The following is a 24,036-nucleotide window of genomic DNA, read 5'->3' on the forward strand; positions in this document are numbered from 1 at the left end:
AACTGAAAGGGTAGGAGTCGTAATTATAGATCTATGAAATTGGTTTAATGCAATGATTTTATAATGCTTGATAAATAAAATTAATTTATAGTATCAGTTACTCTTTGAATGCTTTTCTTTTGATTGCTTCCTTGATGATGGCAATTTTTTCCAAACAGTTAGGAACCTCAGTGGATGGGAAATCACCGTGCTTTAAAATGAAAATCAAAGGGTGAGTTTGGGTTATGCGGTTAGGTGAAATGTGAGTGATAGCTAAACCAGATTTTGAGATGCAAACTTTGTGGTGATCCTTAAAATTAAACTGGAAGTTACCGTTCGTCATTTCAAACATAATATATTCTGAGGTTCTGGTATAACGTCTCAAGAAGACGGTTTCCTTTCTCTCTTCGTTTTCACTAACCTTGGATAAATTACTATTCATATATTTAGCAAAAAAATCAACAATTTCTAATTGTCTCTTCACCTGGGATGGTGGATGACTTGATGAGTTTTCTATGCATGTCCACCCTTCGCCTTCATGGTAAATTAATTCAAGAAATCTGCCGGAGCTGTGTAACTTTAAAAATGTGTTTTCATCATTAAATAATACACCTATGTCATCATTTGTTAATTGGTAAGAAAATCCGTATTTATTCGAATAATCTACCCATTTACTGATCAAGGTCGGATTTTCGCAACTTGGCAATTCCATTGTATCTATTCTATCATGCTTCGAATATTCAAGTCTTCTCATATTTTGGTATGTTTCAAAGCAGATCTGGTTAAGACGTTTGATGGTGGTTGAGTAGGTACTGTTAAAGTTAACCCTTCTTGGCTTACCAAGTTGTGCAGGGTCAACTTCTTGGTATTTGTTTCTTGTGTCGCCCGGTGATAAAGATTTTGGTAACATAGCCCTAGGTTGTTCAGAATGCAAATCAGATCTTAAAATTTCAACTGGATTCTTGGTCTTTGGCGTATAAATGCCGCAGCTAGCTTTCGTATTGGTAAAATTAATGGCCGACTGAGCCTTTGAAATATTATCAATACCTTCTGGGGTACCGTTTAAACTTATTTCATGAGTCTTATCTGGGAAAGATCCCTTGAACCAATCGTAATTTAAAATCTCATTGATGTTAGGTCTGTGTAATGGGTTTAAACTCAACAAGTCCTTAATTAAGACTTTAGCCTCTTCTGAAATTGGTTTGTCAACTGGAAAGCTATATTCTGTTTTCTTGATCCTTTCATAGATAACTTGAACATCCTTTGCTTGGAAAGGTGGTTTTCCGACAAGCAATGCATATAACATAATACCCAAAGCCCAGATATCGACTTCGAAACTGTGGCCTACGTTTTTACCACCTAATACTTCTGGTGCAATATAGTTTGGTGTTCCACAAATAGTATACTTTCTCGACTCAAGCGATGGTAATATAGAGGCTAAACCAAAATCACCAATCTTTAAATTCATATCAGGGTCAAAGAAAACGTTTCCTAACTTCAAATCCCTGTGAATGACTCTTCTCGAATGTAAATATTTAATAGCGCCGACCATTTGAACCATGAAGTATCTAACTTCAGGTTCTGATACTCTCTTTCTTGTCTTTAATAATTCCATTAACGATTGGTTAGGGCATATTTCTAATAAAATGTATACATTTACATCATCTTCGAAACAATCAATAAAATTGACGATATTGGAATGCTTTAACGACTTATGAATTTTGATTTCTGATAACAACTTAGTCTTCGTTTTTTCATTCTTAATAGATGCTTTGGCAACTGTCTTAGCAGCATAGATCTTACCTGAAGAATCTTTCATCTGGAAACAACGGGCAAATCCACCTTCTCCTAAAAATGTTCCACGGCGGTAATCTCTACCATTTCTGGTTCTGACGATCGATGGAGGCGTCTTACATAACGCTGATAATTTTTCCTTCTTCTTTTTGGTTTTGACTTCTTCTTGGTTTTCCTTGTTGTGTCTGACGGGTTTAATTGGTGTGATATTGTTGGCTCTGCTATTTAACTGGCCATTATTCAATGGCTGCAATGGTTGAGTACGAACGGACGACATACTTTTTAATTGTTTGTTAGTAGTACTTATGTATCAATTAATACAATATTGAATGTGAAATTATTGTAATGCTGTATTATTATGGAATGATTAGTTGGTAACGAAAGATTTTTTTTCCTTCGATTAATGCTTCTTCGTTTAGTATTCTTCGTCAGTATGATGTTCTTGACAAGTGCTTCGTATCAATAAACACCTTGAGGTTGAACTAGATGGTTTATAAGTATCGTAGAAAGTATGTTAATCTCCGTTGGGAACAGAATACCAAAAGAATTTTGGCAAATGAATATATATAAACTATTTGTGGATTAATTTTCCATATACGTTGTTTACAAAATATCCGCATCGAGTAAAGATAAAATATTTACAAACAAATCGAATTGAGAAATTCCGTTAAATCTAGTCAATTATACACAAATAACAAATACCAAGAGCCTGTATAATGAATAGGTTAATCCATATATGTTATCCTAAAGCAGATATTTCATAAATGTTGAAGACGGATATATACATTGTTGATGGCTTGTTTTACATTGCGATAACTCTACATTGCTCATTGAACCTACTAATTACCAATTACTTAATAGATGCGATAGTTTAATTGTAGAAATACATTGCTGGCGGTGATTATACTGCTCGATGGTTCCTTTCTTAATATATAATTATTAGTGATCTCTAGTGTATTTAACATGGACATATGTAATCGTGGTACACTTAATTTCGCATTTTCCTTATTATTTAACAATTTTTAGAAAACTTCCCCCATTCACCACAACCTTCTTTCATTACTTAATTAATGCAGTATGTACTATTTTAACATATTTGTGTATCTATTTCTGACTTAGTTGCTAATCGGTGATTATTCCCGTTCATATTTCTAAGTAGATATATGCATCGATCACTTATGTATCCCAAAGCGGGTATAAGAACGAACTTCCAAAACCATCATATGGCTTCTTTTATTGTTCCTACTATCTTGCAGGCATTTTCAAACTCATGAAACGTGCTGGTTAACATATTGGGAAGGAATTTAATAATAATGATTTAATCGGGAACTGATCTATATTTTCTTGATGAGCTTCAGCTGCATGAACGACAAATTAGGAAGGTGTATCTAATTGACTATTGTGGAAATCGAGGTTCCAGCATGGATAGGACCTTCCTAAATAGGATGACAATCTTGTTGGAACCCTTACTAAGTCGAATAAATTGTTCGTTACACAAAAACTAGATGACAGAATAAGGAATGCTAGTAGTGTGAGATTCAAAACACGACAGTTGATTTTTATTTCCAATTGCCCCAGTTATCAGAAAATGTTGGATGGGTATTCATTTATAGCATTAAATACCTTATACAGGGTAAATATAATTTGATCAGACTAAGCGACAAATATCCAGCATTTTGTTCCACAACTAATTTATGATGAGTTCATCGGATGATAATGTTGCCCTTTCAATGATTGACGGAAATATAGATCAGGACGATGATATGCCTTTATCACAGATCAGTTCGAAATCGACAGATACGACGTCAGTAGATAGTAATAGCACCGAAGGCCAGAAGCTGGGCTCAAAAAGGAAAGCTAGTTCTCCAACAGGCCATAAAGCAAAAAAGGTCAAGAGGTCGAAGAACACAGTTAAGAGTGAAAGTGACGAAGAAAATACGCCTTTAGCATCAACTACTGCTCCTCCTCCTAAGAAAACATCCAAGAAGAAGTCTGAGTCAGGAACTGCAAAACCTAGAAATGGTACCAAAAAGTCAAAAGGTGCGAAAAGTACCGGTTCTAACAAGACAGATGCAGTTAAAAAAGAAGATGAAGTGGCTAAGACTGAGAAAGATCCCAGCTCAACGCGTGAAGATGAAGAAGATGAAGAGAAATACAAATGGTGGGAAGCAGAAGATGTTGATGGAGAACAGAAGTGGGAATCATTGGAACATAATGGTGTTATCTTCCCACCTGATTACGAACCGTTACCGTCACACGTCAAATTGTATTACGATGGAAAGCCTGTTGATTTACCATTAGAAGCAGAAGAGGTAGCCGGCTTTTTTGGAGCGATGGCGGAGACAGATCATGCCAAGAATCCTACCTTTCAGAAAAACTTTTTTGAAGACTTTTGTAAGGTCTTGAAGGATGCAGGTGGCTGTAACGTTAATATCATTGATTTTCACAGAATGGACTTTTCGAAGATGCATGCACATTTTGAAATGTTGAGAGATCAGAAAAAGTTATTAAGTAAAGATGAAAAGAAAGCTATTAAGGCCGAAAAAGACAAATTTGAAGAGCCCTATAAGACGTGTTTATTGAATGGTCATAAGGAACAGGTTGGTAATTTTAGAATTGAGCCTCCTGGGTTATTTAGAGGTAGAGGTGCGCATCCAAAAACCGGCAAATTAAAAAGAAGAGTCATGCCAGAAGATGTTACCTTGAATTTAAGTGAAGGCTGCAAAATACCCGAACCACCACAAGGACATAAATGGGCAGAAGTGCGTCACGATAATACGGTTTCGTGGTTAGCCATGTGGAAAGAGAATATTGCCGATTCTTTCAAGTATGTCAGGTTTGCTGCAAATTCCTCTATTAAGGGTTTGTCTGATTTTAAGAAATTCGAAACATCAAGAAAATTAAGATATCATATCGATGAAATCAGAAAGGATTATACTAAAATGTTGAAGGATCCATTAATGCAAAATAGGCAGATGGCAACAGCTTGTTATCTTATTGATATTTTTGCATTGAGAGCGGGTGGTGAAAAAGGTGACGATGAAGCAGATACTGTTGGTTGTTGTTCATTGAGGTACGAACATATTACGTTAAAACCTCCGAATAAAGTCATCTTTGACTTTTTGGGTAAAGATTCTATTAGATTCTATCAAGAGGTTGAAGTTGAGAAACAAGTTTTCAAGAATTTAAGAATATTCAAAAAGCCACCTAAGCAACCAGGTGATGACTTATTTGATAGGATCTCGCCTCCTTTATTAAATAAGCAATTTCAAAATTATATGAAGGGCTTAACTGCTAAAGTTTTCCGTACTTACAATGCCAGTAAGACAATGCAAGACCAATTGGATTTGATTCCAAATGAAGGGACGGTCGCCGAGAAAGTTGTAAAGTTCAATGCAGCTAATAGAACAGTTGCAATCTTATGTAACCATCAGCGTACGGTTAGTAAAACTCACGGGTCATCTGTTCAAAAGATTCATGATAAATTGAAGGAATTAGAATGGCACAAAATAAGAACCAAAAAGATGATCTTACAGTTGGAACCAAACTTGAAAACGAAAGACCCAGACTATTTTGAAGAACTTGATGACTTATCAAAAGAAGATACAGAGCATATACACAGGGCACTCATTGAGAGAGCTAGGGAAGCAGCTCGTAAAAGATTTCAAAGAGAAAATGACAAATTGAAAATTGAGGACAAGCCATTATTAACTGAAAAGGATTTAGAAGAAAAGATGGAAAAGGTGAATGAATTAGAAAAGGAATATGCCGAAGAATTGAAAACAGGGAAACCTCAGATTAAGAAATCGGTCACAGTTGAGAAATTGAAAAGTCAAGTCGACACGTTGACAAATAGGATATTAAACACCACGTTCCAGTTGAAAGATAAAGAAGACAATTCAGAAGTTTCTTTGGGTACGTCCAAGATGAATTATATCGACCCTAGATTGACTGTAATGTTTTCTAAGAAGTTCAATGTGCCAATTGAAAAGTTATTCACAAAAACCTTGAGAGATAAATTCAATTGGGCCATTGAGTCAGCAGACGAAAATTGGAAGTTCTAATTATTCTTAACTTAATTACTTATTACAACACACAATATCATGATTGTGCTATAGAGATATAATAAAATGTGTGTGTAATGTTGTTTTGTAATTCAAAAAGAGTAGATAGAACGTAGATTTGACCTCAGTATTATTCGATTGCGTGACATATTTTGCAATTATTTACTATAACAATTCTACTAGTGATAATTTTTCGAATAGTCTTAATCATTTTAGATCTTTATATTGGTTTAATAAAACATATTTCTACATTTCTGAAGCCTTTTGATACTGTTACTTTTCTTTCGTTAGATCGAGAGAGGCGTCTTTATATGTGTTAGTTTTCTCCTCATAAGCACCAGGATAAAGTTCACGGAAACTTCTTGCATAATCAAAGAAACTCCAATCTCTCTTCTGCCAATTTTCGTTCACAAGCTGTGTGCCTGCTATTTGCAACGATTTAGCAACCTTCTCGTTTTCATTCCAAACCCTCAAAACGTTATCACCCATTAACAATCGTATCTGACTATCTGATGCGTTTAAGTTACCCATGACCTTAATTATCAAGTCCGGATATTTGGACACATCTTCAAGACCCTTTGGACCTTCAGGAATTCCATCGAAATCAGATCCAAGTCCAACATGTTCCCAACCAATTAATTCAACAACATGCTTTATATGATTTACTGCATCATCTATAATGGCATTTTCGTCACTGTGGGGACTGATAAACGAAGGGAAAAAGTTTATGCAAATTACTCCATTATTTTCTTTCAACCTTAACAACACATCGTCCCTTACATTTCTTTCGTTTGGGGTCATAGTATAAGCAGACGAATGAGAAAACATTACCGGAGCTTTAGTTATCTCTAATGCATCAAGCATGGTCTTATAACTTACATGAGATAGATCTACCATCATGCCTATTCTGTTCATTTCTAGGACACAAGATCTTCCAAAGTCAGAAAGACCGTTATCTGGTAAACCAGCAACCACCGAAGAGGCAGCAGTGGCAAATGGGTTGTCACAATTATGTGTCAAAGTTATATAACGTACTCCCAACTCGTAATACTTTCTTAATACACTTAGAGAGCTATCCACTTGATGCAATCCTTCAACCCCCATAGAAATAGCAATTTTCCCATTGGAATAAACATCCATCACTTGCAGAGACATCAGCACCATCTCCAAGTCCTCCAGATAGGAGCTGACTAAACGTGTAACAACATCAATTTGTTCCATGGTATCTCTAACTGCACTGTTTGGATTATTGAAGTCTTGATATAAATAATCATCATCCTTGCATTCAATAAAGCAGCTGAAAAATTGTAATCCAACCCTGCCTCGTCTGAATTTGCCTAGATCAGTATGACTTTGCAACTTGTCATCAAATTTAAATCTATTTACTGTCTCAAACTCATTATGTAATTGAACTCTTAACAAGTAAGGAAAATCATTATGGGTATCGACGATAGGGGTTTCGCTGCTTAGGGTCTCAAATCTTTTGATCAAATCTTCATCAATGTGCTTCCCTACCATTTTACCAAATAAAACAGTGACAGATCAAAGAATAGATATTATCAAAAACTTTAAATTTATCTACACCATTCTCATTTTTAACTGAGGATATTAATAATAGATCTTATGTTCTTATATTTGTATTACTCCAACATTTAGATTATCAGGATTTTGGGACCTTCGCTTATTTTATTACCAGTTTGGGAATAGACAGTGCCGTACGTCTAAGATACAAATTGCAAAATGAGAAATATTATAACTAAAATTTATCTACAAAACCATTTAACGTCAAATAATAGAGATGGTTTATAGATAACAACGATATATATATTCTGGTAAGTTCTCCACATTGGAATCAATTACCTGATAGCATTAGAACTTTACGTATTTCGAAAGAAGTAGGATACACTTACTTTGGTTACAAAGAAAAGTAATGTTGGACTAATGTTAGGAGGAGAGCTACTGACCAACTCACATGGGACATTTAGATAGAGTTTAAAAGAGAATTTAAAACTAAAAATAAATCAATGGTGGCTCTAGGTATCTATATTGGTACAGTGAATACTTTGCATGCTGAGAGTCTAAGAGGAAAGATTGTTGTGGGTCGAATTGAAGGAGTATTGCTTATGATTATCTATGATTGCGTGAATCAAATACTATGTTTGAATTTAATTTGAAGCGAAAAAACCACCAGAGATTATAAGGACTGTAGCTGGATTAGTGAGATGACAAGGCGAGAATAGAAAAATAGATTTCACCAGAAAATCGTATTCTAATCCACAACTATGGAGTCGGCGTATTAAATATCAAGCTGGTCTTGGAATGGCCAACAAAATAACAAGATCGTATTTCAAATTGTAGTAGTTACTTGTTATTTCTCAAATATGCAAGCTAAATAAAATAATATTCTTTACATATATTAGAGCTGGAAGTGCAAATAAAGCCGATGAGGTCGAGTTACGTTCAACAATCATAGTAGTAGAAGAAGAAGAAGATAGAATCATTGCTATAGAAACATCTAGGAAACATTATTATTGTAGTTCCATAAGAACGCGAATTCGCGAATTTTGGTTATCGCGAGAACGCGTTCTGACCTTTTGGAACCTTCATATACACGGTAAATGACAACATGAACACGTATCTATGCAAGGTTTTTACCTTATAGAAGACATATCTATACGTATGTATCGAACACCGAAGGGACAGGTGGGTACAATATTCCGATATATTACAAAATAACTGTATATTAGACTTATCATGCATGCAATAAAGTGATACGGGAGCATGGGGCGTTCCAAGTATCAATAAATATTTTTTATATACTTTTCCTATATGAATTAAAGAAATTCCTCTTAGAATTATAAGGTTATACTTTGTGACGACAGAAAAATATGAGAGTTTTCAACTTTATTCTACCTGTGGTGACAATATTGACAATTCTTAAAGGTGTGGATGCTGACACAAATGTGGTAGCTACTACCTCTAGGAAACCAACTAATAGAGTTCATGCTCACCATATGCACAGAGCCTCCCACACGCCAGACGGGGCTACCCAAGTGACGAAGGGCCCTCAGACAACAAGCGTGACAGTAGTAAAGAGAGCTGATATGCCCAGCCTTTCAGAGTCGGAAACAAAATCATACTCTTACAGCTTGGCTATTCCAAATGCTAGCAAAACGTCAAGTTCGAGAAAGGATCCATACATTTACAGGTCCAACTTGCCTGAAAACTTAGTGTTCATAGTGGTAGGTGCAATCATCGGCTTCATACTATTGTCTTTCCTTGGCTACAGAATCACAGCCTACATACTATCTAACCAAAGGGCAAAGACCGACAGAGAAGTCTACACCAATTTTGGACACAACTCAGGAAGTGGTTTCGCTTTCGGCAGCGAGAGTTCCAATTCTTCGATGCTTGAAAAATCGTCGCTCGGCTCCGTGTCAAGCCTCCACATGCTATCTCGACACAATTCGCTTCTCCAGCTACAACACGACAATGACACCAGTACATTATCCAATTCGCAACAAGGCAGGTCCTATAGAAATGCTATTAGCGACAATAAGTCCAACAGAGGCTCTATGTTCATCAGTCCGGTACTAGAGCTCATGAACACAAAATCCAACTCTCAATTGGAATTACCACTTTATCATAAAAATGCCTCCCAAACGTTCAACAGCAGTCTGGCATCGCTTATACAAAACCCGGCCATGATGGATTCCCCTATAAACGATTTCCAACCAACCAGGGATCACACTAATGGCTCTTCCCCAGACATGCTGCTGGTACAAACGCAATTGCATCCCCAGCAACCACAATCAAAGCTCAAGAGACCGCCTTCCATGGTGTTGGACAACTTAATTAACTAAACGTTAGTATCTAATGATGTATTTTATAGAATTATAACCTTAATAGACGATATAGAAGTGAAAGACGTGATCGACGTAATCGACGTAATAGTACATATGGAACCTTCCGTAGCATGGAATATTCGATAATTACACAAAATCGTCCGGGGGGCAGGGTCACCCCTTAGGCCGGCAGAACCAATGATCACCACCGACACCTATCTTTAACAATGAAAAGTAAGTCTATTTAAAAGCTAAGGTTCATCCAATTCATTTACCGTTAACCATTGAGGATATTTATACGATTTAGAACCAAAAGAAACAAGAATAAATGCTTACAAGAACAATAAATAGAACCGTGGCTTCTTACTCCACTAAAAGGTTATTACATTCTAGTTTGCCTAGATTTGTCAAGAATGATGATTCGACCATTGATAACTACAGAATGCCATCACAGACTTCAATTAACGAGTGGGAATTCAAATACGATTTCATTCCAAAGGTAGCTGAGCCAAAGATTCCCCCAGTTTCCCGAGAAGCCATTAAGCAAGATATAGCTAACGAGAAAAAGGTTCAGGTTGAAAAAGAGATGTTGAACCTGGAAGTCGTCTCTGTTAAGGCAGAGGCCAACGATGCACCAGTGTTACATGGCGGTGAAGCTGTCAAGGCGGAACCGGAATTCTTACAAGATAGAGGATCTACGCCGGTGGACGCTTCGTACGCCACGCCTAGAGAATCGGCCAAACCTTCGAAGCCTGCCAACAGAGGAAAATACCTTCAAACTTCGATTAACCCTCAGATCAACCAGTCCGAGGTTGTCAATATGGGAGCCAATGAAGTGGACCATAAGTCGTCCGATGTTAAGCAAGAAAGGGTCGTAGATGACGTTGAGCACGACAACTTACATACCCTGGGCCAGGAAAATGCCAACAAATCTAGCACTAGCTTTGGCGTGCCATTAGCATTGCTTGGTGTAGGTGCTGGTGGTTACTACTACTATAAATCTTCAGATTCCGATTCTCAAAAGAAATAGACTTGTTATTAATAAATAACTACTTATGACAATACATATTCATATATATTATAAGTTTATTTGTATTTGCCTCTTTGTATTTACATGACTTTAAACGTGAATTCGATCCATCTAATATGGTCTAGCAGCCTCTTGACAAGCCTTTAATTGTTGCAAGTAGTATTCACAGGTTTGCATGTTACCGCTATTTTCTTCTAAACATCTGGTGAAGTTTCTGGCGTCAGCATCACAGTGTCTGGCTTGTTCTTGGTATTGCAGTTGTTGACCAGCTTGGGCAAGTTGTTGTTGGTCATGTTCAACTGGAGCCGCAGATGATGAACCTCCGAACATAGAGGTTATACCAGCACCTAATGTATGTCCAATAGTAGAACCGACGGCAACACCAGCTGCTGTGGAGGCCATTTGTCCAAATAAACCTGGTCCTTGTTGGCTTTGTTGAACAGGACGGGACGCAGCTGGGGCTGATTGGTATGGAGCAGCACTGGCAGTGTGGGCCGATCTGGATTGGGATCTTTGAGTTGGAGCGGATCTTCTTTGTCTAGCCATTTTATTTAAAGTATAATTAGTTTTTGAATGTACTACAAATAAAGAACTTATTATTGGTGTATATAGTGTTCACGTAATTCGCTAGTGGCGACTAGAGAGAATTTTGGAGAAGATGAAAAAAATACGTTTGGTACACACACGCCGAAAATACCATTTATCGGAATCATCAGTACTACTAGCGAACGAAGTCAAGCAGTCAGTACATCCTTCCAGCAATTAATAAGGAGAAACCGTGAATTAATAGATTTAGTAACAAGGACACGGAACGAAAAGCTGGATAATGTTTTTGTGCAAACCAGGATGTCAAATGAGGGTTAATACCATGGGGTTGGGAATGAAATGTGGGTTTTCGACGTCTGGTTTAAGATTGCAAAATGTACAACCAAACTATTATGAAGTATTAGAATTGCCACATTCGGCATCCATTCGGGAGATTAAGACCCAATTCAAGAAGCTAAGCAAGAAATACCATCCTGATTTGAATACCCATTTGACGAACGACGACAAGAAGGCCAATAGTGATAAGTTTGTGACGATCGTCAATGCATATGATACCTTAAAAGATATGAAAAAGAAGAAAAATTATGATTTGTCGTTGAAGTCTAGTGGACAGTTGCATAATAAGAATGGAAGTGCCACCAGAAGGAACCAGGAATGGCACAATAAGTATTATGGGGAAGCAAAGTACTACTCCAAATCTAATGCGTATTCGAAATCGTCCTATAGTGCATCTGGGTTGAATACAAAGAGACATAAGGTACGTCATGATAACGATTTTCAGAACAATTCTTCGTTCTCAGGAGAACATCGCAATTATGGTGATAAGCATGGTGTTCCGCATTTCAACTACAACGAGCATTTATTGAAGCATTTGAAATTCGAGCAGAGAATTATCAACAGACAGCTAACAGACGATGACAGAGAGGCAATCATGAGACAGCTCAGCAAATCGGGAGATCTTAAAAATATGAGTGAAGAGTTGATCACGAAGCATTTGATGAGACAAGTTCATCATACGAAAAACCGGGCAAACTCAGCAGGACTGGGACAATGGGGGACGCCAGGATCGAGCACGAATACGCAAAGCAGGAATCCGTACATGTACCATGGCCCGCAAGATGATAGCGAGGGGTTGAAAATAACAATACTTTGCTTAGGGGCTGGGGGATCCCTATATCTTTTATACCAAGCATTTTTTAGTTAATTCATCAGGTTTATAGATTTACAATATAATATATTAAAATATGAAATGTAAGTAAGGATTTACGAATTATATATTCTAATGTATATAAGACAAAAATCAAACTAGGATGAAAAATAAATGATTATAAGCAAGGAACCAATAATAAAGTAAACCGAGTATGATTCCTTGTTTTATTGGTGTTTATACATGTCTCTGTAATCTTAAAAAGGAAACGAATATATTACTGCTAATTCGTGAATCAACAAATGCATCATGAATGGTTTATTTTGTAGTTACTTAACCCAGAGAGCCTAACGATCGACTTCACCGAAGACTAAATCCATGGTACCAATGATAGCAACAGCATCAGCTAATAAGTTACCTCTGGAAATATGGTCAAATGCTCCCAAGTGAGCAAAACCTGGAGCTCTGATTTTACATCTATAAGGTCTTTCAGAACCGTCGGAAACAACATAAACGGCCATTTCACCCTTTGGTGCTTCAATAGCAGTATAAGTTTCACCTTGTGGAACAGCATAACCCTTGGTATATAACAAGAAATGGTGGATTAATGCTTCCATATCTTCTTTCATCATACTTCTTGGTGGCGCAGAGACCTTAAAGTCTTCAGTCTTGATAGGACCATTTGGCATATCGTTGATACATTGGTAGATAATTCTCAAGGATTGTCTAAATTCAGCCATTCTGATTAAGTAACGGTCGTAACAATCACCGTTCATACCCACAGCGACATCAAAGTCAACCAATTCGTAAGCATCATAAGGTTGCGCCTTTCTGATATCGTATGGAATACCTGAACCTCTCAACATGACACCAGATAACGAGTAGTTTAAGGCGTCTTCGGCGGTGACCACACCTACATCCTTGGTTCTGGCAGCCCAAATACGGTTATCGGTGATCAATTCTTCGGTTTCATCAATTCTATCACCGAATTGAGTAGCCCACATGTAAATATCGTCCAATAAACCGACAGGCATATCTTGCGAAACACCACCTGGTCTAACGTAGTTACTGTGTAAACGAGCACCGGAAACACGCTCGTAGAATTCCATCAACTTTTCTCTTTCTTCGAAACCCCACAAGAACGGAGTCAAACCACCGACATCCATAATATGCGACAATACCGACATACAATGATTCAAGATTCTGGTGATTTCCCCAAACAAAGTTCTAATGTACTTGGCCCTGAGTGGAACCTCAATGTTCAACAACTTTTCCACAGCTAATGCAAACACTAATTCGTTGGTCATCATGGAAACATAATCCAATCTATCAAAGTATGGTATGGCTTGCATGTATGTCTTGGACTCAATCAACTTTTCTGTACCTCTGTGTAACAACCCAACGTGTGGATCGGCCCTGACAATTTCTTCCCCGTGTAATTCCAAAATCAATCTCAACACACCGTGAGCTGCTGGATGCTGAGGCCCGAAGTTGATGGTGAAATGTCTGATCTTGGTGTTTTGCTTCTCAACGTGCTTAGGGTCGTCGTCTCTTCCCCACGTCATGTCTACCTCGTCCATCGACTCGGTGAACGTCGTCTTACCAAACGTACCTGGCTCGTCCGAGTATCTCTGTGCATCTCTGCCTAACGCATGCTTAAAAGGCTTAACATTGGATTCGTCATTTACAGCTGCATTCAATCTTGAAAAATTGCTGAAAGCCCTTGATGAAAGGGACCCATGTCTAGCTCTAGAAGCAAGACGAACCGAATTACTTATATTCTTGACTCTCAACATGTTCAGTCTACCTTATATACTGCCCAATACAATTAGAACTATTAGAAAAGTCTGTATTTCTGATTACTAGTGTTATGCGTATAAAAAATTGTATTTGAATGTCAATATTACTATAATGTCATTGGATGAAAAATTGGTGCGCACAAAATCCACGATTGGTGCATTGATGGGTGCAGGGATGTATATAAAAAAATTGATTGCATCACATGAGATGTCACGCGATTGGGACGATGACGATGACGATGACGGTGTGTATCTACCGGTCTAGACCCCGCTCATCTACGTCAGCACCGAGTGCATGGATGTCCACTGCGCACCATACCCGCTCTTATTTATTTGCCGGCAACGGACGCGAAACCGTCAGACCCGGTTGTCTGCGCGTGAAGACATACCTCAAGCCAGAGAAGAAGAACAAACCGAATATGAGAAAAAAACTGGCTGAACATCGAGCCTGCACATAGCCCTATCATTATATAACCAGCGCACTTTGCTGTTTTTCATAGTATTGTCAGTAGTATAACGCTAACATACAAAGGAAAAGTGAGCACTATAGGTCTCTTAACTGTGATATTATAGTAAGCATAGCATAATTAGTAGTGATCGGTAAAGAGGTATATATCGCAAGTATTGAAGCAACTTATTACACTTATAGTGATAGCGACAGAGTAATTATGGCAGGAGAAGCAGCATTTAATATGAATTTCGCATCTAAAAGAAAAAGAGAAGAGGTGGAACCAGACACCAAAAAAGTGAAAAATTTTATAAACGAAAAGGAGAGACAAGAGTTCAGCAGCTCGAATGAGTGGCCTGTTTACAACCATCCGGACGGGGGAATAGTGAAGATTACGCCGTGGGGGTCTGTGAGACAATATATGGATGCCAGCGGGAACACGGTGACGAAGTTTGAAGACATGAATTTTCAGGATATATCGTTTGCGAACAGCCACCAGACGGCGAATGTGTACGAGATGCCATCGACGCCGGTGTCGATGAACCAGAACTCGAACAATTATTCGTCGCCATCGATGTATGATGTGGATGGCATCAAGTTGAGTCCGAGCGACGAGGCAGAAAACTACGTGATAAACGGGTACGGCAGGCTGCAGGGCAATGGGGCCCAGCAGCAGCAATTCCAGCAGGAGCACGAGAATTATTTTGGCATGGAAGACCATGATTTGGAATACGACGAAATGGTCAAAATCTAGTCATCGCCGGCGAGCGGTGAGTAGCATCTATCTAGATTGTACTTATATTGTATATTAGCTAATAAAATTACTACTTTTTTAAGACTAGCGGAGGGAAATTTGATCTGGATTGATTGATTCAAAATGAGAGTAATTCAATTTTTGTAGTGACAGCGGTCTTCGGCCGCGTTGAATAAGTATACTTTGTTTAGACTCTGGCGTCCTACGAGGCCACCACTAATAAGCTCTAATGGCTTATCAAGAATATAAAATAAGTGTGAATAAGTCCAGAAGTTTTTAAATGATAAATTCGTGGCATGCGGAATTAGAGGTTATTGATGGGTTATTTATCTAATGAGAAAGTTTCATGTAGTTAGTGATACCTATATATTACATCAACCATTGTATCATTGCAATCTGTATTACAGAGACGTAGCGGATAATTATAGCTATCAAGATTTTTACTGGAGATGGAGTGTTTTGAGATTGAATCGTAAAATTGATTCAACAGTCGTAGGTTGGAACCATAGTAGAAAGTTCGTGTATACCTATAACTGATGTCTTAGCTACTATTCTTCTACTATATTGCATTAATAAATAAAGTCTAATATTGAATCGTATAATCAAACATTGTAAATTCAAATCTTTTACAGCATACTTGGTTACTTCGATTGAAACATGTCACTTATTGGATTGTTATGACGTACTCAAAGGTAAGATGTTCAATATCTGCCTATTCTAATACACGGAGTCTAATTATTAATCTATCGTGAATATAATGTATGTAATGCTAATGTGCAAGGCTTACCAAACCTTTCAGGTCGATAACAAAGTTCTTGCTACAATTGGACTGTTGGGGTTGCTTTTTCAACACCTTACTTATGCCCCAAGATGCGTTGTCTAATGCCGATGATGAAATGAAGATATTTTTAGAGGACGCGTTTTGCTGACTAGGACTGAGATATTGCTTGTAATTGGATACGGTGACATCCAATCCACACCATTTGTCGAAAGAGTTTAAATCAGGAATGCAGTTTGAAATGTACTGTTTTTCAACAGTTGTAGCGAATACCTTATCATACGACACAAGACTGAATTTGTTAATGTTTTTGTTATATCTGTTGTTGGGTATCGTAGAAATATCGGTAGATGTAGAACCCACCGATTCACGCCTTTCATTGGAAAAGACGGAATATGGGGTATTGGAACCCAGTGACACGGTCGATACATCAGCATAGTCACTATTTTCCAGTATTATATGCTTTGGTGAGTGAGAATTGAAGGGATCAGTGAAATATGTTAAATCGTGATCTTCAGATGCCATGCCGAGCATTGCTGCAGCTTCTGTAGCCGCCAACAAGTTATTATTACGGCTATTCCGTGACGGTATGCTCTTTAATTTTGTCACACTTCTATTTTCCAACGGAGAACTCAAGTCCTTTGCTATACTTAAAGCTCTGAACCAATGTAACATCCCATAGAACGACCAAAATTGCAAGAGCATCTGCTTCAATTCAATTCTGACTCTCAAGGTGTTCTTGTACTTTACCAATGTAGAAATGTTGTGCTTATTTATGTGACTTTTGTCTTCTTTATACATAGACGATACTAGGTGATTTAAAGAGGGTGCTTCCCCAACATACATGTTATTTAATGTGTACGATGCAATTTGGTTTCCTTGAAATTTTGTTTTGAATATGCTGTATTCGGTAGCCGATCTGGTAGGCTCAAAAAGCATACGATTTTCCTTGATAAGCTCATAGTATTGCGAAATGCTCTTATTCAACACCTTGCTGTATTTGGATTTGTGCCACAGGCTTTTCCACTTGGTCGACGTAGATTGTTTCAAGTCATCTACCTCTCCCTGATATGCATCATTCCACATCTCGTCCAAGTCATCATCACCGTCATTATTCATTTTTTCATTTTGTACTATTTGCATCACGTCATTCAATTGATTTGAATCGTTGTATAAGGCCACAATGAGTTCTAACACCTTTTTTTCAACCTTCAAGTCATATATATTCAACTGAGTTGAATTAATTTCTAACAACACCGGTTTCCACGATCTGTTTCCATTATTGTAGTGATATGGGCTCGAAAACTCCGTTTTAATCAATGATAATCCGAAATATTCGAGAGAAGGCTCATATTGCGGTAATGGCTCGCTAGGAGCCGTATATATAGGTAACCCTTCGCTATTTTCTTGATCATAATAGCCAGGTACCTCGCTGGTCATTATGTACTTAGACATCCTATATTATGTTAGTTTGAGTCTACGACATAGAAAGAAATCTACTAGGATACTCATAGGCATATCCACCCACCATGGTATAACAATAATATTGTTCTGTACCCCATGAAATGTAGGATGCGATACTTACTAATTTAGTATTCTCAACGTTGTTCTTTAGTATATTGGGAATACAAGAATCTAACCAATAAATATTAAATTTGGAGTAATTTTACATTTCTCCAATATAATTATTATTTATATATATATACTTTTGGTATATACGACTGCTAAGAAAATAGATCATTGAACATGCGATATGTCCGGACCGAGATATGCGCGAGCATACGGATGACCATGAATTTGCGAAGTTTTTGCCAAATTTTCTTCTCATTAAGTACGAGTAGAGCTTATTAATCCTGGTTGCTTATTATATGCCTACTATGATTGGTACATAAATCGTATCCAGTTATCAGTTGACATGGCAATGAAGTTACATTATCGTGATAATAATACTTTAGTGACAAAAGCCTATAACCGCCTATCTCTGACATAGATATATACCACTTGTAAAAGCTTGCGTGGTATTCACTATGCTAATTCTCTAAGCGAGGGTAGCTTATAGGGTATTATCAGTGGAGAATATGGCGGGGACTTTTTGAAGAAGGTTAAAACTTACACAAAATGCGCAAAATTGAGATAGTTGAAGCGTCTCAGTTCATTCATCTGTCATAATACAATACTTGTGGGGATGATGAAGACCTTATTGGTGGTTTAAAACAATATGTATAACTCGCAAATTGTAATGTGGTATATATATGTTTAAACTACTATGCCTCTTTGATGGGGGCAGTGCATTGCAGTATGTATTCAAATAGCAAGTTAAATAAACGAAAGCTTGATTTAAAAGAGTTATTATAGGAAGACGATCCGAATAGCAATGATTGAATTTGTATTAGTGAAATTGAGCACTCTGGTTCTATGCAAATATACAAGCATATATATAGCAGTAAGTGAGCTATGTTCGTTGGTCCTGTAGATGCTGCTTCAAGTTACATTCCATGTAAGGTATCATTCTTGGAGCTAACGCTTAATATACTATTTAGGATCTAACCTTTTAGCTTGATATTAATGCCAACTAGCTAATTTGCTATTTAGTTCCCACGTCCCTTGATCTCCTATTGCTACTCGTAAGGATATTCCCTCTTAGTTATAGATTTTAATACTGGAATAAAACACTGAAACATTCGGTTATTACAATTATATCTGTTACATCTTCATATACAGAAATGAGAACGTTAAGAATAGGGGCGTGTGGCGTAGTTGGTAGCGCGTCTGCCTTGCAAGCAGAAGGTCACTGGTTCGATTCCTGTCTCGTCCATTCTTTTTTTTGAGAATCTCTACAATTTTGGAGATATTTAATGCTGTGATCAATACAGTTATACTTTACTCTTGACACATGAATGAAGTTCAGTGATACTTGTTTATTCTGAGATAACAGTAATACTTACTAATATATATATTATTTTTCAGTTTCATATTTTTTGTTGAGAAACAGGATTATATTATTGATTATATCCTGTTTCTTTGTTCCCAGTTTTATTAAACCTTTGTACTTGGAAACAAATTGCTTTAGCTGTGAAACATTGAAATGATTCCACTCATTAGATTTCCAGGCCGTCAACACTGCTTCTTCATTCAATTCTGGTACTTCCTTTTTCCGCTTTTTGTTGTCAGCACCATCACTAGATTCCATTTCTCTTTTCAACGACTCGTTGCTAAGTTTATTCAAGCGAACATTGAGTGTTTTCAACATCGTTTGTAATTCTTCTTGCTGCAAATACCCTCTTAATTCAATTAGTTTTTGGGTGGTTGTATCATTATTTGCAACAGTCTTCGATTCGGGACTCAATTCCTCCTGTAATAATTCATTATTTATGATCTTATAAAAGTAATTTATTGACGGATTAGGGAAATCCAGAGGTCTGTACTCTCTTAAAAAAAATTGGGATATGATATGTTTGAAATTTAGTAAAATTTCTGGTGGCACGGATTCGCCAGAAAGTTCATTTAAGTTTACGTTGTTTAGGAATGAATATTCTGGCAAGGACCTAACATCGTCTAACCAAGGTAATCGGATCAAAAAGAATCCTTCTGGAAAATTCAAACCTGATTTATTTGAATTCGTTGCTTTGGTTGGATATAAAGCATACAAGTTTGGCATCGAATTTTTTTTGAGACATCCAAATAAGACCCCATATTTCTGCAATTTTATACACGATTGGTAAAGTGATGAGAATGTTTTAAAGGAGTTCTTATATCCCCCTTCAGCTGATGCTGTCTTGAGACCATCATTCATATCTGGTGTAACAAATATAGGGGCAGAAGAATTATAGTGAGGCTGATACGTGCTTAAACTCCTGAACCCTAATAATTTCAAATATGGCGGTTTAGAAAAGCCATGGTCATCCAAGTCTTCATTTTGGTTATCGAATTCGTCATCGTCCTCATCCTCAGAGTTTCCTCCAGCTCTATTATCCGAATTATGGTCGAATGCATAATTTTTCAAGAAATTAATTTGCTTGGAATTCAAATATAATACATGATCATTGCCTATAGGAAATCCCTTTCTTATGTTTGCATCTTCATTTCTCTCCGTCACCGATTGATTACCCTTGGTTTCAACTTCTACCTTCTCACCAGTTCTATCATTCAAAATCTTACTACGAGTATGAACAATTTTCAATTCCTCTCCACTATTATAAATCTTATTAAATTTCTTCAATTTTTCATGATTATAGATTGTATAGCCCTTAACTGAACAGCCAAAGTTACCAGAAACCCCCTCTCCATCGCCAAGTATCAAATCACAGGAAAAAAGAATCCGCTTAACCTCTTTCAATCTGAAAATCATTGATTTTATTTGTGTTGATAAAGTAGTCTCCTTGAACCTAGGCGTAGACTTTGATATTCCATCAAATACAATATCATTCAATCTATCCGGATCAAACTCAGATTTAATATCTATACGCTCTTCATCATCATCATTTTTATCATTGCTTTTTCGATTATTTAAATAGTTTGTGTTCAAAAATATGTCCTGATACAAGCTGGGATCGAATACCTTTTTCTTAGACTGTTTTTCATCCGTATAACTATCTAAGAAGAAAGGAGTGATCTGTATTCGAAATTCGTCGTAATCATTAATAATCTTCCACAAATTATGTTTACTCTTATCATTGTTAAATGGCTTATCATTATTCGTAAACCAAATTAGCTTCTTGTTATTATAATTCTTTTTATTATGGAATTCATTTAACATAGTATTAAGAACTGCCGGTAGATTATCTTCATTATAGCCATGTTCTATATATGGAAATTTATCTTTAAGTAAACTTATCCCATTAGCATCATCGTTAACCGCATCATTTAATATTTTCATATTGAAACTGTTTAGATCATTTAATTTAAATAATCTATTTAGCCCACAATCCTTCGTGAATTTCTTGTTCGTCTTCTGACAGTTATAAAAATAGATACCGATTCCAGTATTTGGTAATGTAATGATTAGTTCGCTAACCAATTCATTTATACTAGATAGTATTTCAATGAATTGTGATTTATTATCTAGTTCCTTCAAAGGAAGGAAAATATCAGGAGTTAATTCAATTAAGAATGCAATTCCTTCATGAATTTCGAATTGCTTGTAACTTTCATTTTCGTCGTCTGAAAAGCTCATGCTAATCTAATGTATAAAGATGATGATTATATTTTGGAGCGCATTTTTTGGTACTAGATCAAAATCATAATCTCAGTCGTCTGAAAGTGAATAATTTAGACGTTATCTCCACGAACATTTAATTATACCATATAAGACAGACAAGTACAAACAACACTAAGTTGTAATAAATACCGATACTTCCAAAATACTTTGCATCATTTCTTGTTTGTTCTTTCATAGATTATGGCTATTCATTTCATTCTAGTGCTTAACAGGCAGGGTAAAACAAGGCTTGCTAAGTGGTTTGATAATAACTATACTACCCAGGATAAGCAAAGATATACAACAGAGATACATAGGTTGATATCTTCTAGGGACCTGAAATATCAGTCCAATTTTATTGAATACCAACAGAACAAGTTGGTCTACAGGCGATACGCTGGATTGTATTTTATATCTTCCATAGATCTCATTGACAGTGAATTGGATTCGTTAGAGTCGCTACATTTTTTGGTGGAAGTGTTAGACGTTTATTTCGATAATGTTTGTGAACTAGACTTAATATTTAACTTCTATAAATTGTATTCTATATTAGATGAAATATTCTTGGGAGGAGAGTTTCAAGAGATACTGAAGGATAAAATCTTGGAAAGGTTGGCATATTTAGACAAATTAGACTAGGATCAAGGTTTTAATAAATATATTACGGACCATATTATGTAAATCTTTCAATAGAATTTTCTGTTTGTTTGTTTAGATTTTTTTGTTCAATAAGATCCCATATTTTTGCGGTGACCTGGTCAATATTCAAGTTATTAACATCAATTATGTGAACCGAAGCATCATTATCAGCATTCAAGACTTCTAAAAAACAATTTTTCACGGATTTCTGAAAGTTTTCTTTTTCGTATCTTTCTTCACCCCACCCTTTTCTATTACTCAATTCCTCTAAAGACAATGTTAGAAAGATAGTCAAGTCGGGTTTGGGCAAACCTTTATCTGGCGAATATAACCAATCAATGCTGGCCATTTCTGGACTTGAATCATTCGAGAAGCGCAGTTTCGCTAAAGAATAAGCTATGCCTGAGTATATGTATCTATCCATAACAATGAAATGACCTTTATTCAAGTCATTTACTATAGAGTCTGCTAGTTCCCATCTATTGGCAGAGAAAAGTAAATGAGCAGTCTGATCTGATAAGTTCAATTCGGAGTTTGTCAAGTACTCATTGATAATAGAACCTACCTTAGTTGATCTATCGGGAAATTTGATCAATTTCCCACCTGGAAGTCTTTCCAGAAGTATTCCAGACTGCGTCGACTTTCCAGACCTATCAAGACCCTCGATCAATATAAGCTGTCCTCTACCCATGGCTGGTCAATAATTTGCTACGCGTGTATACATTCCGAAGCGATAATTGAGTTTCACCTGTTGTCTCACTTACACAATTGGATCATTTGATACAAAGCGTAAACCTCCGATTTAGCCGACATTCAACCATAGCTAGTTTCACATGAAATGTGTCGTATGTCACCACATAGTTTCATTATAGTTTACAATCGTTTCTGCCGTTCATTTCAGAAGGCAGCCTTGTGTGATACAATTAGCCCTCCCTTCCCAAGTCTACATATGCAGCAAAAAATACTAACCAGAGAACACACTACATAGGTAAAAGCACAAGATCATATTACAAATAATCTTGAACCCAAATGTTTAAGGGATTATGACCGAATGAGTCAGAGTTTTACTCATCATCCGGAGATACACCCTCAGCTTGATGTATAAGCACATCATCCCAATGATCGTACTCCAAACACTAAGGAAAGAAGTACTATCATTGTCCAACGGCAATCAAGTTAATTGTAATGACAAACAAGAAACGACGCCATTGGGATGCCTTAATAATAGAAAAAATATTATAATTATGTCCCAGCAGAATTTTTTTTTTTTCATATACTGAACATCGGTCGTGTATACGTACAGTTCCTCCTGTCAAATTTATGAACGCGGTTGCTTCAAGATAGACTGTACTCGGGGTAACTTGACTGAAATCCAAATGTACCGAATATGTACAGGGATAACATAATAGGTTTCTGTAGAGATTATTAGCGTGTATATTAAAGGTTAGCAACGAACCTGATTAGTTTTCCTAATTACTGAAGTAGACCTATTAATAGTTTCGCGCATTTTTCCGTAACTTTAATGCTGCTGAAGGAGCCTGGTATGTAAGATCTAAAAGCCAGAGAAGGCTAAGCATTACAGCAAATGAATGCTCGAAATATTTGGCCCTGGTGGAATAGAACTACCTAGTAGCACAATCAACTGCGAACACTATATAAAAAGAGCTTGTAGTTAAGCCGTTTTATGGCGTGTCTAGGATTCTGCTACACTGCCACTATTTGAGGAATTAATTGTTGAGTAGTGACAGGCACTGAATCGGCTTGGATCATTTTTCAAACATCCAGCAGAAATTTGTTTTACAAAATTAGTTTGAACAGTAGCATTTACATATATACATCTATCTTGGTTTATTAAAACGACCGGAATAGTAATAAATAGGCGTTAAAAGAAAGGAACTATTAATTTCCGTATTTGGGAGTTCGAATTTGTTTGCTCGTTCTTATTATTATCGTCGATCACACTCCAGAAAAATTCTGATTTTTTCTTCTTAGGAAATAGTACATTCGTTGATCTGA

At 36.7% G+C, this 24,036-nt stretch overlaps 13 protein-coding genes and 1 non-coding gene across 14 annotated transcripts; 7 read left to right on the forward strand and 7 right to left on the reverse strand. All coding sequences in view use genetic code 12, as the record gives it.

The window, feature by feature from the left end:
* Positions 1 to 97: 97 nt before the first annotated feature.
* On the reverse strand, positions 98 to 2,050 carry DEHA2F09966g (DEHA2F09966p; the record flags this gene model as incomplete). The annotated part of the gene is made up of 1 exon (XM_460798.1): positions 98 to 2,050. The coding sequence occupies one exon, from the start codon at positions 2,048 to 2,050 to the stop codon at positions 98 to 100; it is 1,953 nt and encodes a 650-aa protein (XP_460798.1).
* A 1,417-nt stretch (positions 2,051 to 3,467) lies between these two features.
* DEHA2F09988g (DEHA2F09988p) lies at positions 3,468 to 5,837 on the forward strand (the record flags this gene model as incomplete). The annotated part of the gene is made up of 1 exon (XM_460799.1): positions 3,468 to 5,837. The coding sequence occupies one exon, from the start codon at positions 3,468 to 3,470 to the stop codon at positions 5,835 to 5,837; it is 2,370 nt and encodes a 789-aa protein (XP_460799.2).
* Positions 5,838 to 6,110: 273 nt separating this feature from the next.
* On the reverse strand, positions 6,111 to 7,355 carry DEHA2F10010g (DEHA2F10010p; the record flags this gene model as incomplete). Its single annotated transcript, XM_460800.1, has 1 exon — positions 6,111 to 7,355. The coding sequence occupies one exon, from the start codon at positions 7,353 to 7,355 to the stop codon at positions 6,111 to 6,113; it is 1,245 nt and encodes a 414-aa protein (XP_460800.2).
* Positions 7,356 to 8,725: 1,370 nt separating this feature from the next.
* On the forward strand, positions 8,726 to 9,700 carry DEHA2F10032g (DEHA2F10032p; the record flags this gene model as incomplete). Its single annotated transcript, XM_460801.1, has 1 exon — positions 8,726 to 9,700. One exon carries the CDS (start codon positions 8,726 to 8,728, stop codon positions 9,698 to 9,700), a length of 975 nt encoding a protein of 324 aa, XP_460801.2.
* A 310-nt stretch (positions 9,701 to 10,010) lies between these two features.
* Positions 10,011 to 10,712, forward strand: DEHA2F10054g (DEHA2F10054p; the record flags this gene model as incomplete). The annotated part of the gene is made up of 1 exon (XM_460802.1): positions 10,011 to 10,712. The coding sequence occupies one exon, from the start codon at positions 10,011 to 10,013 to the stop codon at positions 10,710 to 10,712; it is 702 nt and encodes a 233-aa protein (XP_460802.2).
* Positions 10,713 to 10,823: 111 nt separating this feature from the next.
* Positions 10,824 to 11,258, reverse strand: DEHA2F10076g (DEHA2F10076p; the record flags this gene model as incomplete). The annotated part of the gene is made up of 1 exon (XM_460803.1): positions 10,824 to 11,258. The coding sequence occupies one exon, from the start codon at positions 11,256 to 11,258 to the stop codon at positions 10,824 to 10,826; it is 435 nt and encodes a 144-aa protein (XP_460803.2).
* A 334-nt stretch (positions 11,259 to 11,592) lies between these two features.
* Positions 11,593 to 12,462, forward strand: DEHA2F10098g (DEHA2F10098p; the record flags this gene model as incomplete). The annotated part of the gene is made up of 1 exon (XM_460804.1): positions 11,593 to 12,462. The coding sequence occupies one exon, from the start codon at positions 11,593 to 11,595 to the stop codon at positions 12,460 to 12,462; it is 870 nt and encodes a 289-aa protein (XP_460804.2).
* A 290-nt stretch (positions 12,463 to 12,752) lies between these two features.
* On the reverse strand, positions 12,753 to 14,201 carry DEHA2F10120g (DEHA2F10120p; the record flags this gene model as incomplete). Its single annotated transcript, XM_460805.1, has 1 exon — positions 12,753 to 14,201. The coding sequence occupies one exon, from the start codon at positions 14,199 to 14,201 to the stop codon at positions 12,753 to 12,755; it is 1,449 nt and encodes a 482-aa protein (XP_460805.1).
* A 695-nt stretch (positions 14,202 to 14,896) lies between these two features.
* On the forward strand, positions 14,897 to 15,406 carry DEHA2F10142g (DEHA2F10142p; the record flags this gene model as incomplete). The annotated part of the gene is made up of 1 exon (XM_460806.1): positions 14,897 to 15,406. The coding sequence occupies one exon, from the start codon at positions 14,897 to 14,899 to the stop codon at positions 15,404 to 15,406; it is 510 nt and encodes a 169-aa protein (XP_460806.2).
* Positions 15,407 to 16,175: 769 nt separating this feature from the next.
* Positions 16,176 to 17,624, reverse strand: DEHA2F10164g (DEHA2F10164p; the record flags this gene model as incomplete). Its single annotated transcript, XM_460807.1, has 1 exon — positions 16,176 to 17,624. The coding sequence occupies one exon, from the start codon at positions 17,622 to 17,624 to the stop codon at positions 16,176 to 16,178; it is 1,449 nt and encodes a 482-aa protein (XP_460807.2).
* Positions 17,625 to 18,926: 1,302 nt separating this feature from the next.
* On the forward strand, positions 18,927 to 18,999 carry DEHA2F10186r. The gene has a single exon. It is a non-coding gene; the product is annotated as a tRNA-Ala (tRNA).
* A 141-nt stretch (positions 19,000 to 19,140) lies between these two features.
* DEHA2F10208g (DEHA2F10208p) lies at positions 19,141 to 21,357 on the reverse strand (the record flags this gene model as incomplete). Its single annotated transcript, XM_460808.1, has 1 exon — positions 19,141 to 21,357. One exon carries the CDS (start codon positions 21,355 to 21,357, stop codon positions 19,141 to 19,143), a length of 2,217 nt encoding a protein of 738 aa, XP_460808.2.
* Positions 21,358 to 21,582: 225 nt separating this feature from the next.
* DEHA2F10230g (DEHA2F10230p) lies at positions 21,583 to 22,020 on the forward strand (the record flags this gene model as incomplete). Its single annotated transcript, XM_460809.1, has 1 exon — positions 21,583 to 22,020. One exon carries the CDS (start codon positions 21,583 to 21,585, stop codon positions 22,018 to 22,020), a length of 438 nt encoding a protein of 145 aa, XP_460809.2.
* A 34-nt stretch (positions 22,021 to 22,054) lies between these two features.
* DEHA2F10252g (DEHA2F10252p) lies at positions 22,055 to 22,711 on the reverse strand (the record flags this gene model as incomplete). Its single annotated transcript, XM_460810.1, has 1 exon — positions 22,055 to 22,711. One exon carries the CDS (start codon positions 22,709 to 22,711, stop codon positions 22,055 to 22,057), a length of 657 nt encoding a protein of 218 aa, XP_460810.2.
* Between the last annotated feature and the right edge of the window lie 1,325 nt (positions 22,712 to 24,036).

This window comes from Debaryomyces hansenii, assembly GCF_000006445.2.
Source record: "Debaryomyces hansenii CBS767 chromosome F complete sequence".
Classification (NCBI taxonomy): domain Eukaryota; kingdom Fungi; phylum Ascomycota; class Pichiomycetes; order Serinales; family Debaryomycetaceae; genus Debaryomyces; species Debaryomyces hansenii.